The sequence below is a fragment of the Patiria miniata genome, unplaced genomic scaffold (genome assembly GCF_015706575.1).
Source record: "Patiria miniata isolate m_02_andy unplaced genomic scaffold, ASM1570657v1 HiC_scaffold_9, whole genome shotgun sequence".
In the NCBI taxonomy this organism is placed as follows: domain Eukaryota; kingdom Metazoa; phylum Echinodermata; class Asteroidea; order Valvatida; family Asterinidae; genus Patiria; species Patiria miniata.
Genome location: NW_024037076.1, coordinates 8716691 through 8730816, shown reverse-complemented (window position 1 = coordinate 8730816; position 14126 = coordinate 8716691). Strand labels below are relative to the sequence as shown.

Genomic DNA, 14126 nt, shown 5'->3' with positions numbered 1-14126 from the left:
TTAAACAATAGAGGACAATAGGGTCCCCAGTTTCCCGAAGTTTTCCAATTTACGATCGTGTACACTTTAAACATTCGTAATCTTCATTTTGCAAACAATTTGGCCCATACAGGTTTTTTGAAAAACAGTGCAGTGTTGAACCGTCGTCCGGTTCATTTGTTCAAGAATTTTTCAATTGGTTCATAATGCTTTAAGGTTTATCCTTAACGAAAATCAGCTTTCGCACCGTGATTCTGATATGTTGGCATATCTTCGCTGGTCCCATACAGTGGGCCAGCCTGCAGGCCTTTTCTATCTCACTGACTCAATCACTCACCGGCTGCCACTTGCTCTGAGAGTCGGGCAGTGCTGTTATATAGGATTACCCCGTAACGCGTGCTCTATTCGGCTCAGTTTGTAGACCAGATGCATGAAAAGTCTTCCAGTGAATAACTTGAACCAGCTTTACTAAGCGTTTCTGGCGTCGTTTGTTTATTTTAATTAAGGGAATAAAATGTGTGCCTGCCCGGTTTTAAACACTCTGTTTAAGACCGGTTGTAGTCTGCTGATATTTACTCGAACCGAATGGAAATACTGACTCATACTGCGCATGCCTATGTGGGGATTGTGAACGTTCAACCATTAAAACGGTGAAAGGCACCGGATTTCATACAGGGTCCACTCATTGTGACACTGGATAAGTGTTTAAAAGCAGCCAGTCGGTCTTCATCAAACGTTTAAAACCGGCCACGTGATGGGCTCTCGACCAATATGAATGGGTAAACGTCTTAGGCATGTTTATGAATGCTTAATTGATGTATGTATCAAACGCCATGAACCATAAATCTCAGTCGCCTTTTTTTCTTCAGGTTGATCAAAGATGGCGTGTACGATCCGGCACCTGCAGTTAATGCTGGTAACGGTGAGCGTCATAGTGACATCATCGGTTGTATCCAGCCAATTGACGAATGATGAGTCCAACGCATACGATGAGGCATGCTTCGTCCCTCCGTCTAATCGACCTGTTGACGTAGACAAGGTCATTAATTGATCCATCAGATAATTACTTTTTTTTGGGAGGGGGGGGGGAGGGGGTGTTGTGTTGGGGGGCCGCCCGATAGTCTGAAGGTTCTTTAGTCAGAAGGTTTGATAGTCCGAATGCACAAAATTTCCATAAGAGGAGGTTCGTTAGTCCGAAAATGAAATCAGGTTCGTTAATCCGAACATTTGATGCAATAGTCCGAAGGTTCATTAATCCGAAGGTTCAATAGTCCGAAGGTTCAAAAGTCCGAATTTAGAATAAGCCTTCAGTCCGAAGGTTCAATAGTCCGAAACGAAAATAAGGTTCAGTAGTCCAAAGGTTCATTATTCCGAATCGACAATAAGGTTCGATAGTCCTAAAAGCCTATAAGGTCCGATAGTCCGAATCGACAATAAGGTCCGATAGTCCGAATCGACAATAAGGACCGATAGTCCGAATCACCAGTAAGGTTCGATAGTCCGAAGTGTCATACTGACGAACCGCATTGCCCATTCGGACTATCGAACCTTATTCTCAATTCGGACTATCGAACCTTATTGTCAGTTTGGACTATCGAACCGTATATTCGGAGTATCGAACCTTATCATCTATTCGGACTATCGAACTTTATTGTCGATTCGGACTATCGAACCCTATCGTCTATTCGGACTAACGAACCTTCGGATTAATTAACCCTTATTCTATTTTCGGATTAATGGGCCCTCGGACTATCGAACCTCGGACTATTGAACCTTCGGACTAACGAACCTTCGGACTATTGAACCTTCATAACGAACCTTCGGACTAAAGACTCTTCAACCTTCGGACTGTCGAACCTTCGGACTATCGGGCTGTAACCGTTGTGTTGACAACTGCACCAGAGCAGGAGCAATAGGTCGTGGGTGTATAGTCCCACTCGAATTAACATGTCATTTTTTTTGTTCGCCAGCTGTCTGAAAGCACAGTATACGGGCGAGTCAGAATGATCTGGACCCAAATTAAAGGAAATGATAAATATATGTAGCAATAAATCATCAAAACAAGTGCAAATGAGATATGCTACAGGCTGGTATTGTGGATAAATTTGGTGCAAGTTTCATGTATATCCACTATACCATTTTGAAGAAAAGGGTTAATAAAGAACGCAAACAGCATTACGACCACGGTTCCATGGTTCAACAAAATTTATAGAAATCGTGTACTGATGTGAGGCAGTGTAATAAATAAATAAAAGCTAGTCACGGTGACCGACTCACTTGAAGTTATTGACACATTTAAAAAAAAAAGGCAAAACCAATTCCGTATGCATACTGGAAAATGAGCCACTTCAATGAAAATGGCATAACTCCTCACCACCGCCACTAAAGTATTTGACTAATTCAAAATTCCTGTGGAAGACAAGGCAATAACCATTCATATGAAACACTCAGTTTTTTTTCTTAATATACTCTATTTCATAAAACAAAAAATGGTAAAGTTGGGTCCAAATCAAAATAACTCATCCTGTACTTGTAGTATAACATAGCCGAGAGCAAAACTCAACATTCAAAGGCATATCGGAGCTATTTGTTTTTCGTGCAATTTGTTCGTTTCATTCTAACACCACTCAAAATCGAAAGATAAAAGAAGAATGTTCAGAACCCACGTCATATTACACTATTTGAGAAAAGTAATAGTGAAAAGAAACACGGTTTCATCCACAGCACTCTTATATACACTGTAAACACTAATGGGTAAAACACTGTTGGGCAATATAATTTTACCCAACATTGGTTTGAAATTACCTCATTTGGGTAAAAATTGTCCAACTATTTGGGAAGAATTTGCCCAAGAATTCAACCTGTTGATATGTTGACCAACGATGGTCTATACATATCAACCCATTTTGCAGTATTAAAAACAAATCACCTACATTTCTCGGTTTCTTCTAAATGACAGCCAGGCAGGCGGAACAGTTTCACAGGTTGTTTTAACACCAGTTATAGTAGTCCTACGATATTGAACGCAATTAAGTTTTATGATAATTAGGTATCCTTTGGGATAAATGCAAATGATCCTATATGCCTTTAAAGAAGCCACATTTACTTTTTCATTCCAGCGTCAACTTCATGTTAACGAAGTAATGCAGACAGCTAGCTCAACGAACCAACCAACCAACAAATACTAATTTACTGAACCGCATTTCTATCTTTTGTACACTTTAGCTTTTCCTGATAAACGTTTCTCTTCCGTCATCCGTGACACATGTGGATTTGAGATACTTGAGCTACCCTAACGGATCGTGTGAGTGGCTTGCATAGTTTGTCTTTCCCGTGACAAGTTGGTTAAATTTGCTAGTAATAATACAAATTTACTCTTAAAAAAATATGAAAATATTTTTTTTTTATTACACGGTGCTATTTACGACTTATGCAAATTAGTCACATTCCCAAAAGAATGTCAGGTGTCACCTTTTCTAAATATCGTCTTTAGGGCTGTAAGAATCTATCTGCCAAGCTTGGTGCTTTGGACCAGTCGGTCACGATTCCGACTATATGCCATCTTATACTCGCGCCATTCCCTAGACTTAGCGTAAATACAAGAAAAGATGATTTTTTCCCCCAAGCTATAAGGGAGCTGAATAAGAATCAGACAAACAAACAAAACTCCCTCGTGAATATTTATAAACGGGTCAAAAGCTCAATATTTGTAAACGAAGAAAGGGATTATCATGAACTTGCTAGAATTTCACTTCAAAAGAATGGAACCCTCATCAGCGCAATGCCACCGCCGGACGAAGGTCGCGCGTCGCGAAACAGTTAATGAGACAGAATGGGGCAAGTCTGGTTAGGTTAATTGTTTGTACGAGAGTGGCTCTGAATAGTCAACTGCTTTATACGAATGAAATGTATCGAAAAGAGTGACGTAACAGCATTCGTGTGAACAGCGCGATGCAGTTTTGCGCAGCTAGCTTTGAAAAACAAAACACTGAACTCCCACTGCGGGAATCAATGGCCCGATCTTATTGCAACTGAATACAATGCACATCGTGTTACAGAGAAGCGCCTACTGAAATAGCCTAGTGGTTAAGCTGTCTGACAGCAGACCCAAGGTTAGGGGTTCGAATCCCCACGGTGTCATTTTTTGTTTTTCAGCGCACGCGGCTTTGCTATTTAATTTAAGAGTATTAGTTTCCCGTCGTCATTCACCAACAGCAGTTAGCTCGGTCGGTCGGTAAGCTGACTCACAAGTTGGGACTGTCTGCGAAGTCCAGGTTGGCGTCTGCGTATAGGTACGGGGTTCTTTTGCTGACTCGGCAGCAAGGCTTAGGGTGCCACCTCGTTTCCTCCCTTTATGGTGCCTGACTTTCGAGTTACATGGATGGACAGGGAAGGAGGTGTGGTGGGCCGGGTACCGAGTCCCGGAAGAGTTCTATATGGAAGTCGGTAAGGGGCTCATTGAGTTAGGGTCATAAGTCCGACTCCTGAAGACTTGGCCATCGCCACATAACTTTTTTTGTTTTATTTTTGTCTATCCAAGCTAGGATGATTGCAAGAATGATTAATATGTTATATTGAGAGCTTGTTCTTGCTTGAAAATCCAAAATAATGCATATAACGTAATAAATAAAGAATTGGCCCCCTCGACACCGAAAGTCTAAAAATTTGTTATATTTAGTACCCCAGCAGGTTCCGTATAATCGTGGGTCGCGCGCAAATCGTCGCAACTAAATTTTGCATCAAAATGTTGGTAAAAGACTGTGCTATAAGCAAATGTAGGAATGAAGGCGGAAATCGGCAGCCATCTGTAGACCTATTTCCCATGTTGTCTGAAAAGACTTTTGAATTTGAAGTTAATTTTGATACATCGGCAGACGGAATGCGACTGGCCAACGTCACTGCACCGGTAGTCGCGGTAGCGGCAGTAGACGCGGAAAGGAACTGAAGATGAGTAGGAACTGATGACACCTGTAATAAGGCTGATGGGGAAATTAAAGTGGAATTATGAAAACGAAACTTGTTGGATAAAATATCACTGGAAGTTCAGAGCGTGTGCAGTACGGGGCCGGGGCGGCGGAACGGGGGGGGGGGGGGGGAGGGGCAGAGGTTTGTTTGTTTACCCAAGCGGTCCCGCTTGCGGACATAAGTTTGCCCCTCGAGCATAAATGTGCCCCCTTCAGATAAAAACAAAAGTGGCCCTAAAATTTCTGATAATTTGTTTTCAGTAGCCATTTCCAAAAAAATGGTATAGAGAGTTCTGATACGAACGAGGAATATGAAAACCAAGCCCCAAAACCGTTACATTGCGCCCCGACTTGGAAATTGGCACATTATGCGTGGTTTGCGGAATGGCCGGTTTTGAAGAGCGCCCCCTATTTTGGAAGATGGTACTAGGTCCCCCTCCCAAACCACTGTTTGATTTTACGGAGGCCAAGTGTCAGGTGAACAAAAAAAACGTGTTGACATTTCAGCACGGATGTGCCAAAAATAAAAAATACTGAGCAAGTGCCCCTTTTCGGTGATGCCCCCATCTTATTTAACTATACATTTTTTATTGGATGAGAAATTGTACATTTTGCAAGATTTAACTGCTGTCTTTTGTTTCGTTTTGCGTTCCTGTAGGTGGAATCGACACATATGTACTTGTGCCGAATACTAACCTTTACATCCAGTTCAAGGAACTAATTGAAAGGGAAGTAGGGAAATTTTTCAGCTACTGCAATTACACCGACGACATCAAGCCACAACAGTTCCATGGCAAAATATTGTCACTGGGCCTAGGTATGTAGCCAACAACATAAAATACTATATCAACATTGTCAAAGTTCGTCTTCACGGTACTGAGCACATCCTCTTCATACTGTAAACAACTGCTTCGGCTCATGCTTCCGATACTGCAAAAAATCTCCTAGTAGGGCTATTCCAAAGTTGCAGGCGTAAGGTGGCTTCCCCCCCCCCCCTACCAGTGATGAAATCTTGATCCTGTGAAGTTGAGTTTTGTTTCGATTGATTTGGGCTTCCCTGATATCTTGAGGTAGGAGATTCCATTGTTCATTGGGAAGGTTACACATTCGGTGTAAATTGCCGGGCCGGCCACCATACCATGGCTCCGTGAGAGGAAAGCTGACTTGATTAAAACAGTCTTCATCACTCTTTGTTGCACGGTGGGTGAATGAAGGTGAAGATGATTTCCGTGTTTTTATTTGTAGGCCTACCCCTTCTGAGTTCCACCAATCAAATGACAAGGATATGTATATCGGTTGTTTAAAGACTACTAATATAATCTGGCGATGGCATATAGCCCCATAAATGTGGCCAATTTACTGGACTACCTCCGTAAATAAAGGCCACACTTGGAACATGTACCCGAAAATGTAGAACTTTGTCAAGTTTTTTATATTCAAACTGAGACTTTTGTGTAGTTTATTTATGCTTTAGAAGCACACTCACCCTCTGTAAAGCGATAGAAAATGTATTCCCCTTTTTCAGACGTATATTTTTCGTGTAATTTCGTGTTGGAATTTAGGTATAGTATACGCTAACGTGTGCAAAATGAACCGCGTATGAGAACAACACTGCCCTATGCACCGTGCTGGTGCTGTAAACTCTAGGCCTAACTTGAGCATTTTAAATCTTGCGTTAAATTTATACGAACGATTCGCTTGTATCTACAATTAATTCCACTTTCTCTCATCACAGTCTCTCAGAAAAGCATTCCTGAATGATCCATACATATCTCTTTAAAAAAATTCGGAACAATGGTTTGTAGGACCTCTGGAATGAACGCCCTCTAGTAAAATATCCATAAGAAAGATGAACACTTTTTTTTGTGGTGGCGCGCCTCGGCCTCGTTTTATCCCTAATAAAAGTAATAATCGACAACGTAAACACGAGTGCTGGTTTGTAGCTGGTTTTTTTTGCATGATTTTGCATCAATTCACTTGGAAAACATACGATTTTTTTTTAACTAAGATATATATTGTTTTGTAGAAGTTCTGGGTGTAAGGATTGTTCAGAAAGGAGGAAATTGAAATGGAATTTTTGGAACCAAATGCTAAAATCGTTCATACTTTTCATAATATCGCGTCCCGGCCCCTGTCATTAACGGGAATGCTATAGAACTCTTTTTTTCTTCGAATTTTGTCTTTGGTCGGTCGTCACTATAGCGCCCCCCCCCTCCCCCCCCCCCAGCCGTTTCAAATCATAGGAAATTGAATTTGTATTTTCACGAACATCCAGCTCAAAATAACAAAAGGTGCAAAAATCACCGCAAAAGTATATATCATAGATCCAGTAATTCCCATCCCTAGCCCTTCATGATTGGTCAGGAACCAGTTTGTAGCGTCACATAAACATTCTGGTAAAATCGGCCCTCCAAAGTAACATTAACGTTTTTGACGCAATTGGCTCTCCATAGCCCAACACGCCACTACATGTGTATTGACCTCGTTTTTTTGGCTGGTGCTCTCTGTTGCCTTTTCAGCCAGTTTATCTACACTTTTTCGTCACCAAGAGTTATATTTTTGTTTATCATCGTTTCTAGATTGTGGTAACTCCAGTATTATCGGCATCTCGATCGCAGTTTTCGACGAGATGCCGTCCTTTTGTTAATATTACTACTAACTTGTGTATGGACCCATCATGGCCACTCTCATGTGCGCGTATTATAGCCCCATAAATGTGGCCAATTTACTGCTGCCCTCCGTAAACATATAGGCCACACATCCACATGTACAAAAACCTGTCGCACTTTGTCAAATTTTGATTTTTCACATTTAGGCTTAGTTTGTAGGTTTTTTTTGCTTTAGAAGCATACTCACCCTCTTTATAGGCTAATCAGAAAGTGCTGCCTTTTTCAGATGTCTAAGTAATTTCTGTGAAATTTCATGTTGAAAGTTTGATACACAAATGTGTGCAAATGAGTCTGGAAATTTCACGAAAAATAGACATCTGAAAAAATGTGGATGTGTGGCCTATGTTTACGGAGGTAGTCCAGTAAATAGGCCACATTTATGGGGCTAACGTCTTGCAAAACTAAGTTGAAGCAGCCGGTCAAAACTGATTGAGTGGCTAAGACAGCAGTACGTTATACGCATGACATCGACAACCTTGACATCGCATGAGCCAGCCAATGATAGTGCAATTATACGTCATTATGAATATTTATTTTCTCATGAATTTTAGTTTATTTCAATGGCTACTTCAAATACGTCCAAAGATTGCAACAGCGATCGTGCGCGGCCTAGCGGTTAAGAGTCTGGTGTTTCAAGCCAGAGTTCGAGGTTCGAATCTCGATGAAAAGTGACTGATTAATAAATAGAAATAAAGGAAAGGAGAGGGTGAGAGTAGAGGAGGGAAAGTGGAGTGAATAACCATAAAGGATGCAACTTTTGGCGCTTGGAAAAAAGGTGGTGATCCAGTATGGAATTTTTTCAACTATGCAACTTTATGTCGACATGGGTTCCCAACTATACCCAAGTTCTGTCGTTCGAGATGCAGGCAGGAATTGAGCTTTGAAGTTTGAGGGAGAATGCAGGTCAACTCGGTCCGAGTCAACTCGATCCCATCAACTCGGTTCCAGGTCTACTGGAACTGGGTCCCAGGTCAACTTGGTCCCAGGTCAACTCAGACCGAGATGGTTTGGGACCGAGTTGACTCAAAACCCAATTATCATGTGTGGCTATTCGTACGGTACATTAATGTCATAGATAAAATCCCATATCGGTCCGTAGCCTGTAGGCTTATGTAGAAAAAAAACATGAGGAACGATGTCATGTGTAGTGGCATTTTGGAAAGGGAAAGATTCCCATATCTGGCCATCACTAATTTTTCCCTTCAGTGACCTATCAGCTATCAGAAAGTGATAATATGTCCTAAAAAGTCAAAATTAGCAGGGAAAATATTGCAGTACATTTGTATTCACAGAGAAAACACTTAGAAATTTTCAGACCAGTCTCATAGTCATACTAGGGTTTGTGCACAGGGTGACAGGTGATGGCCAGACACCACTTCTTTGGAGTTTGGGTGTGTACAAAGTCTATGGAGAGTTGAGTGCGTCAAGTTTTTTTTCTAACAAAATTGGAAATGCTTCGGTCCCACTCCCAGATTCATCATCTTTGCAACATTTTTGCAATGACTGACCTCTATTGAGAAACTCTATGAATGATGAAAAAAGTGTATCAGGATGCAACATTCTCCCCATACAGTTAAGGCCAAAAAAAAAAGTCTCCGGTTTCTGGTATGGAGCTTGCCCAAAAAGTGGTGCGGCGACGCGGCTTTTTTTTTTTTTTTACCTGATTTTTTTGCTTCAAATGTCGGCTGATGACTGCAAATGGTGCCCGACTAAACTTAGTGCAAATATATGGGAGTCCAGAGAGGCCACATAAAGCTTATTCTCGACCATACCCCAATCTAAAAACACGTTAAAATTGTGCAGCAGCAGGATTCCAGTCAAACCAGTGAGTTTGGCGGTTTTGAGACATCATCTTTCATTGAAAAAAAAACTTTTTCATTTTGCCGACGCGCATGGCTACGGCGACGCGCGCGCATACCAGAAACCGGAGACTTTTTTGTTTTGGCCTAATACACCTTATTTATTGCTCTCAGCGCTGTGATTTAACTCTTACAAGTTACAGTGTACATATTGTGGCGGGAACCCCCGGGCCAACCCAAGTCTGTTAGGATAAGTCTGACTCCTAGTGGGGTGAAGACAATCTTCCCAAACCAAGGCTCTTCCCTAGACGAGAGATCACTCAGAGCGACCTTCAAGGCTAAGGGTGCAGGTCCGTTTTGGTGGAAATCTACCGCCCGATTATGAATGAGTGTTGATTATTTATCTCTGTTAATTAATTGCACAATAAACCTGTAAACATAAACACTGGAAGCAGAATTGTCGGTAATCTCAAACAACAATGATCGTAATTTATTCAACAATAATCAAGTACAACAATTAGGATGTGATTCGGTGGGTTGTTTTATTAACAGGGTCCTTAGTTACTGGAGAAAGCCCGCTGCTTGCCTATGCAACAACGCACACAGCATTAAGCACCAGACAACAATGGCAGCAATGAGCAACTATGCACAGCGCTAGGAATGAATCACTGAGTCAGCAATACACAGCGTTACAAGCACACAACAGCCGCTTAGCAATGTATACAGTCCGTTAGCAGGGTACTCGCTACGCCGTGTGTGTAAGCAAGAATCCAGCTACACATACCAGCGCGACCCCAGTACAGCTACACAGACTTTGTACACAAATCGCCTAAGCAATTTCACATAAGCAGGGTACCAGTAATTCACCTACTTCTCTGCCCGCTGTCGCAGCTACACCCGGCACTCAACACTCTAAACAGATGAGCCCCAAAACTATACACTCAACAAGCTATAGTATCTCACCTAACAACGATCTCCACAACTAGCAGCAATCAGTCCCAACAACTAAGCTAAACCATGTACCAATGCGCGTTCTAAACCCAAACTGCTAAAACCAAAGCGCGCTCCCCAGGCACGCATTTATATACCAGGTACATGTAGACGCTACGTCATGTCTACAAACCATGTGCGTGTACTAATCCTATGGTGCGCTAAACTTATGGGAGTTATTGGCCAATCACGTACGCGCAGCAGCCCACGGAGCTCGTAAGCTCCGCCCGGTCACTGCACACAAGTGATTAAGTGTTAGTGCTATGGTATGACGTCACAACTAAACACTTTCCGCCACAAGGGCCCGAGCATGGCAGAGGATGTCCCCATACTCTAAAGCCATAATACAAAAATAAAAGGAAAGTGTGACTACATCTTAACTGCGTCCAACTAATTCAATACAAAACTTAAAGCTTAACTTCAACCATAAAATTCAAAAGAAAACATCAGGCTTAACTTTTTCTTTGAATTACAATAGAAAACATAAAGTTTAACTTCATCTTTGAAATTCAAAAGAAAACATAAGAGAGGAAGCTGATATTAAAGTTTATTAAATATTCACAAAATATAACATGTACCTTCCTCACATGTACTTTACATGTGTACATGTGCTTAACATGTGCGAAATATAACATGTACCCTACCTACATGTAACTAACATGTACAAGTGTTTCACATGTGCAAGAACACCAAAATTCAGCTCATTAAATATGCACAAGATTCTAAGTGCATAGTATAACGTGTCGAAAATCCATGTACATGTACAACTTCACCAAAATTTGCTAATTAAATATTCACATGATTTCACAGGGATTTATCGTACAGCATCTGAATCAAAATTTTGCTCATTAAATATTTACAAGAAATTTAAGGAAATTTATACTCGTCTGGCTCAAATTTTAGTTTATTAAATATTCACAAGAAATTAGGGGAAATTTGCACTTATTTTACACAGATTTAAAGCTGAAATTTAAGGATAATTTTAGACTGATGAAATGTACACTAATTTTGATTGCAAGATTTTCGCAAATTGAATTTTACATGATTTAACTGGGTTATTTTTACAGAGTCTGAACAACGAATTTTTCAATTAGATAAATACACTTTTTTTTTCCTTACCGACAATAAACTTTTATAAAAACATTTAAGAACTTGGAACTGTTTAAAACCTTAGAAAACTTAAGAAACCTTAGATAAACAAAACAAAATACATTAAACTGGAACACGTCGTTCACTTGTCGACGGGACGCCCGTTCTCATCAACGGACACTTGCTTGCAGCTCATCCGGTAGTTCTCTTCGGGAGACGATGATGTTGCCATCCGGCCACGTCTGAGATGATGACTGGACCCGCACAGTTGCCGTCCTCATCTTCAACAGGGGGGATGTCTCTCTGGAATTGGACACTTCGGGGCGTGGCTGGGATTGCCTCGCCACCTCTTCCATTGGGGGAATGGAGGATGCGGGGGACGAAACAGGGGAGACTGGAGCCTCATCCCTTGGACGACCTCAACAACAAATCTGGACTCTAACGATACCGCAGGGGCAATTTGTGGGCCCGTCTTGGGTACCGTCTTGGTGCTGACTCATCCTGCCGTTCTGACTGATCGGCTGGACTACCCGGACTCAAATCTTCAGTGATGGAATCCTCCACAGGAACCTCATTTTCGGCCACTTCAGCCAACTCCTCAGACGACTCTCTGTCATCTTGAACCTCGGGGATTGCATCCATGGGGAGGCTTTCTGTCACCTCATCCCTGGACTGACAATCCCACGGTTCGATTGCCTCACCGACATACGGTTTTAGTCGGTCTACATGGACTACCTTTGGCTTACCACCACGCTAAGCTGGATTCTAACTGTCACATCTGACAACTTCTTGACAACAAGCCATGGTCCTTCCCACCTAAGTTGTAGTTTGGGGGACATGTGCTTTTTCTTCGCAGGGTTGTGTAGCCACACAAATTGGCCCTCTCTCAACCCATGCTGAGACGCTCTCCTGTCAAAATTCTTCTTTTGCCTCCGGGCACTTTTCCCGAGACAATTCCTCGCCCTATCGTGGGCCTCCTGCATATTACTTCGCAATGTTTCAGCGAAGTCTGCAGTGGCTTCCACCTCAATCTCAGGACACCCTGTCACCAGATCCACTGGGACACTCACCTCTCGCCCCAACATCATCATGTTGGGCGATTCCCCAATTGAGTCTTGCGGCGTGCACCTATAAGCGAAGGTCGCAAAGGGGAGGAACTCATCCCAGTCCTTCTGCCTACGCCTAGGGTCAAGGAGCATCGCCACGATGTTGACCAAGGTTTTGTTAAACCTCTCAACCATGCCGTCCGATTTCGGATTATAGGCGGTTGTCCGAGTTTTCGAAATGCCGAGAATTTGGCACATTTCCCTGAACACTTCTGACTCAAAGTTTGTGCCCTGATCAGAGTGAAGTTCTTGGGGCACCCCGAATCGACAGACAAACTCAGTCACCAAAGTGTGCGCGACTGTAACTGCAGTAGCGTCAGGAAGCGGAAATGCTTCCATCCACTTAGTGCAGTAGTCGCCAACCACCAACACCCAACGATTACCATTGTCCGTGACGGGCAATGGCCCGAGCAAGTCTATTGCTACTCGCTCCATCGGAACACCAACTCGATACTGCTGTAGGGGCGCAACCCTCTTCTTAGCAGCAGACTTTCTCCTGGCACAGACATTGCAACCTCGGAGAAAAGACCGCACGTCCGCAGACATGCCTGGCCAGAAGTACCTGGCTTTGACTTTGGCCAGAGTTTTGCTGACCCCCAAATGACCACTCAGTTGCCCACCATGCAACTCCGACAGAATTTCTTTCCGAAACTTCAGTGGCAAAACCAACAGCCACAGGATGGACTTTCCGTCGTCGGAGTCCCACCTCCTATGTAGAACTCCATCTCGGACCTCTAACTGGTCCCACTGTGACCAGTAGGTCTTACAGGCTGCCGACAAGTGCGAAACCGTCTTCCACTCAGGACGACTATCACCGTCCTCTTTCAACTTCCTGAGCCAACTCATGGTGTCATCCTGTGACTGTGCTTCCTTTAAAGCACTGCGAGACAGGGTTGGTTGGGCAGCTACGCCCCTAACCAAAAACTCACTCCCCCGAGGCTGAACCTCGGGTACCACACCAGTTGCCTCATCCTCCTTGACCACCTCCTCACGGCCGCACTGTTTGCATTGCCGTCTCGACAACCCATCAGCATTACCATGCTTCTTGCCACTCCTGTGCTCAATGACCAAGTCATACTGAGATAGGACCTCAATCCACCTCGCCAGCTGACCCTCGGGGTTCTTAAAATTAAGTACCCACCGCAATGCGGCATGGTCAGTTCTGACCGTCACCCTGCGGCCGTACAAGTATTGTTTGAAATACTTCAAGTACACAACCACAGCCAACAACTCTTTACGAGTGACACAGTAATTTCGCTCAGGTCTGCTGAGCTTCCGGCTCGCATAAGCAAGCACTTTCTCGTCACCACCCTGGACCTGCGACAACACTGCCCCGATACCTTCACCACTGGCATCGGTGTCCAGGATGAAGTCACCCTCGGGCATTGGATATGACAAAACTGGGGCGGCTTGAAGCCTGCCCTTCAGCTCGTCAAATGCCTCTTGACAACTCTCAGTCCACTTAAACTCTCTTGACTTCTCGGTTAACGCATGAAGTGGACTCGCCACTTCTGCAAACCCCTTTATGAA

At 43.1% G+C, this 14126-nt stretch overlaps 1 protein-coding gene across 1 annotated transcript in view; it reads left to right on the top strand.

Moving 5' to 3' along the window:
* The first annotated feature begins 852 nt into the window (after positions 1 to 852).
* LOC119720417 overlaps positions 853 to 14126 on the top strand; it is a 39283-nt gene continuing 26009 nt past the window's right edge. Inside the window, exons 1-4 of the mRNA XM_038190082.1 lie at positions 853 to 1018; positions 3205 to 3283; positions 5602 to 5760; positions 7397 to 7528. Of these exons, the coding sequence (XP_038046010.1) occupies positions 860 to 1018; positions 3205 to 3283; positions 5602 to 5760; positions 7397 to 7528 (529 nt within the window). The 5' untranslated portion in view covers positions 853 to 859. The remainder of the gene's footprint in view (positions 1019 to 3204; positions 3284 to 5601; positions 5761 to 7396; positions 7529 to 14126) is intronic.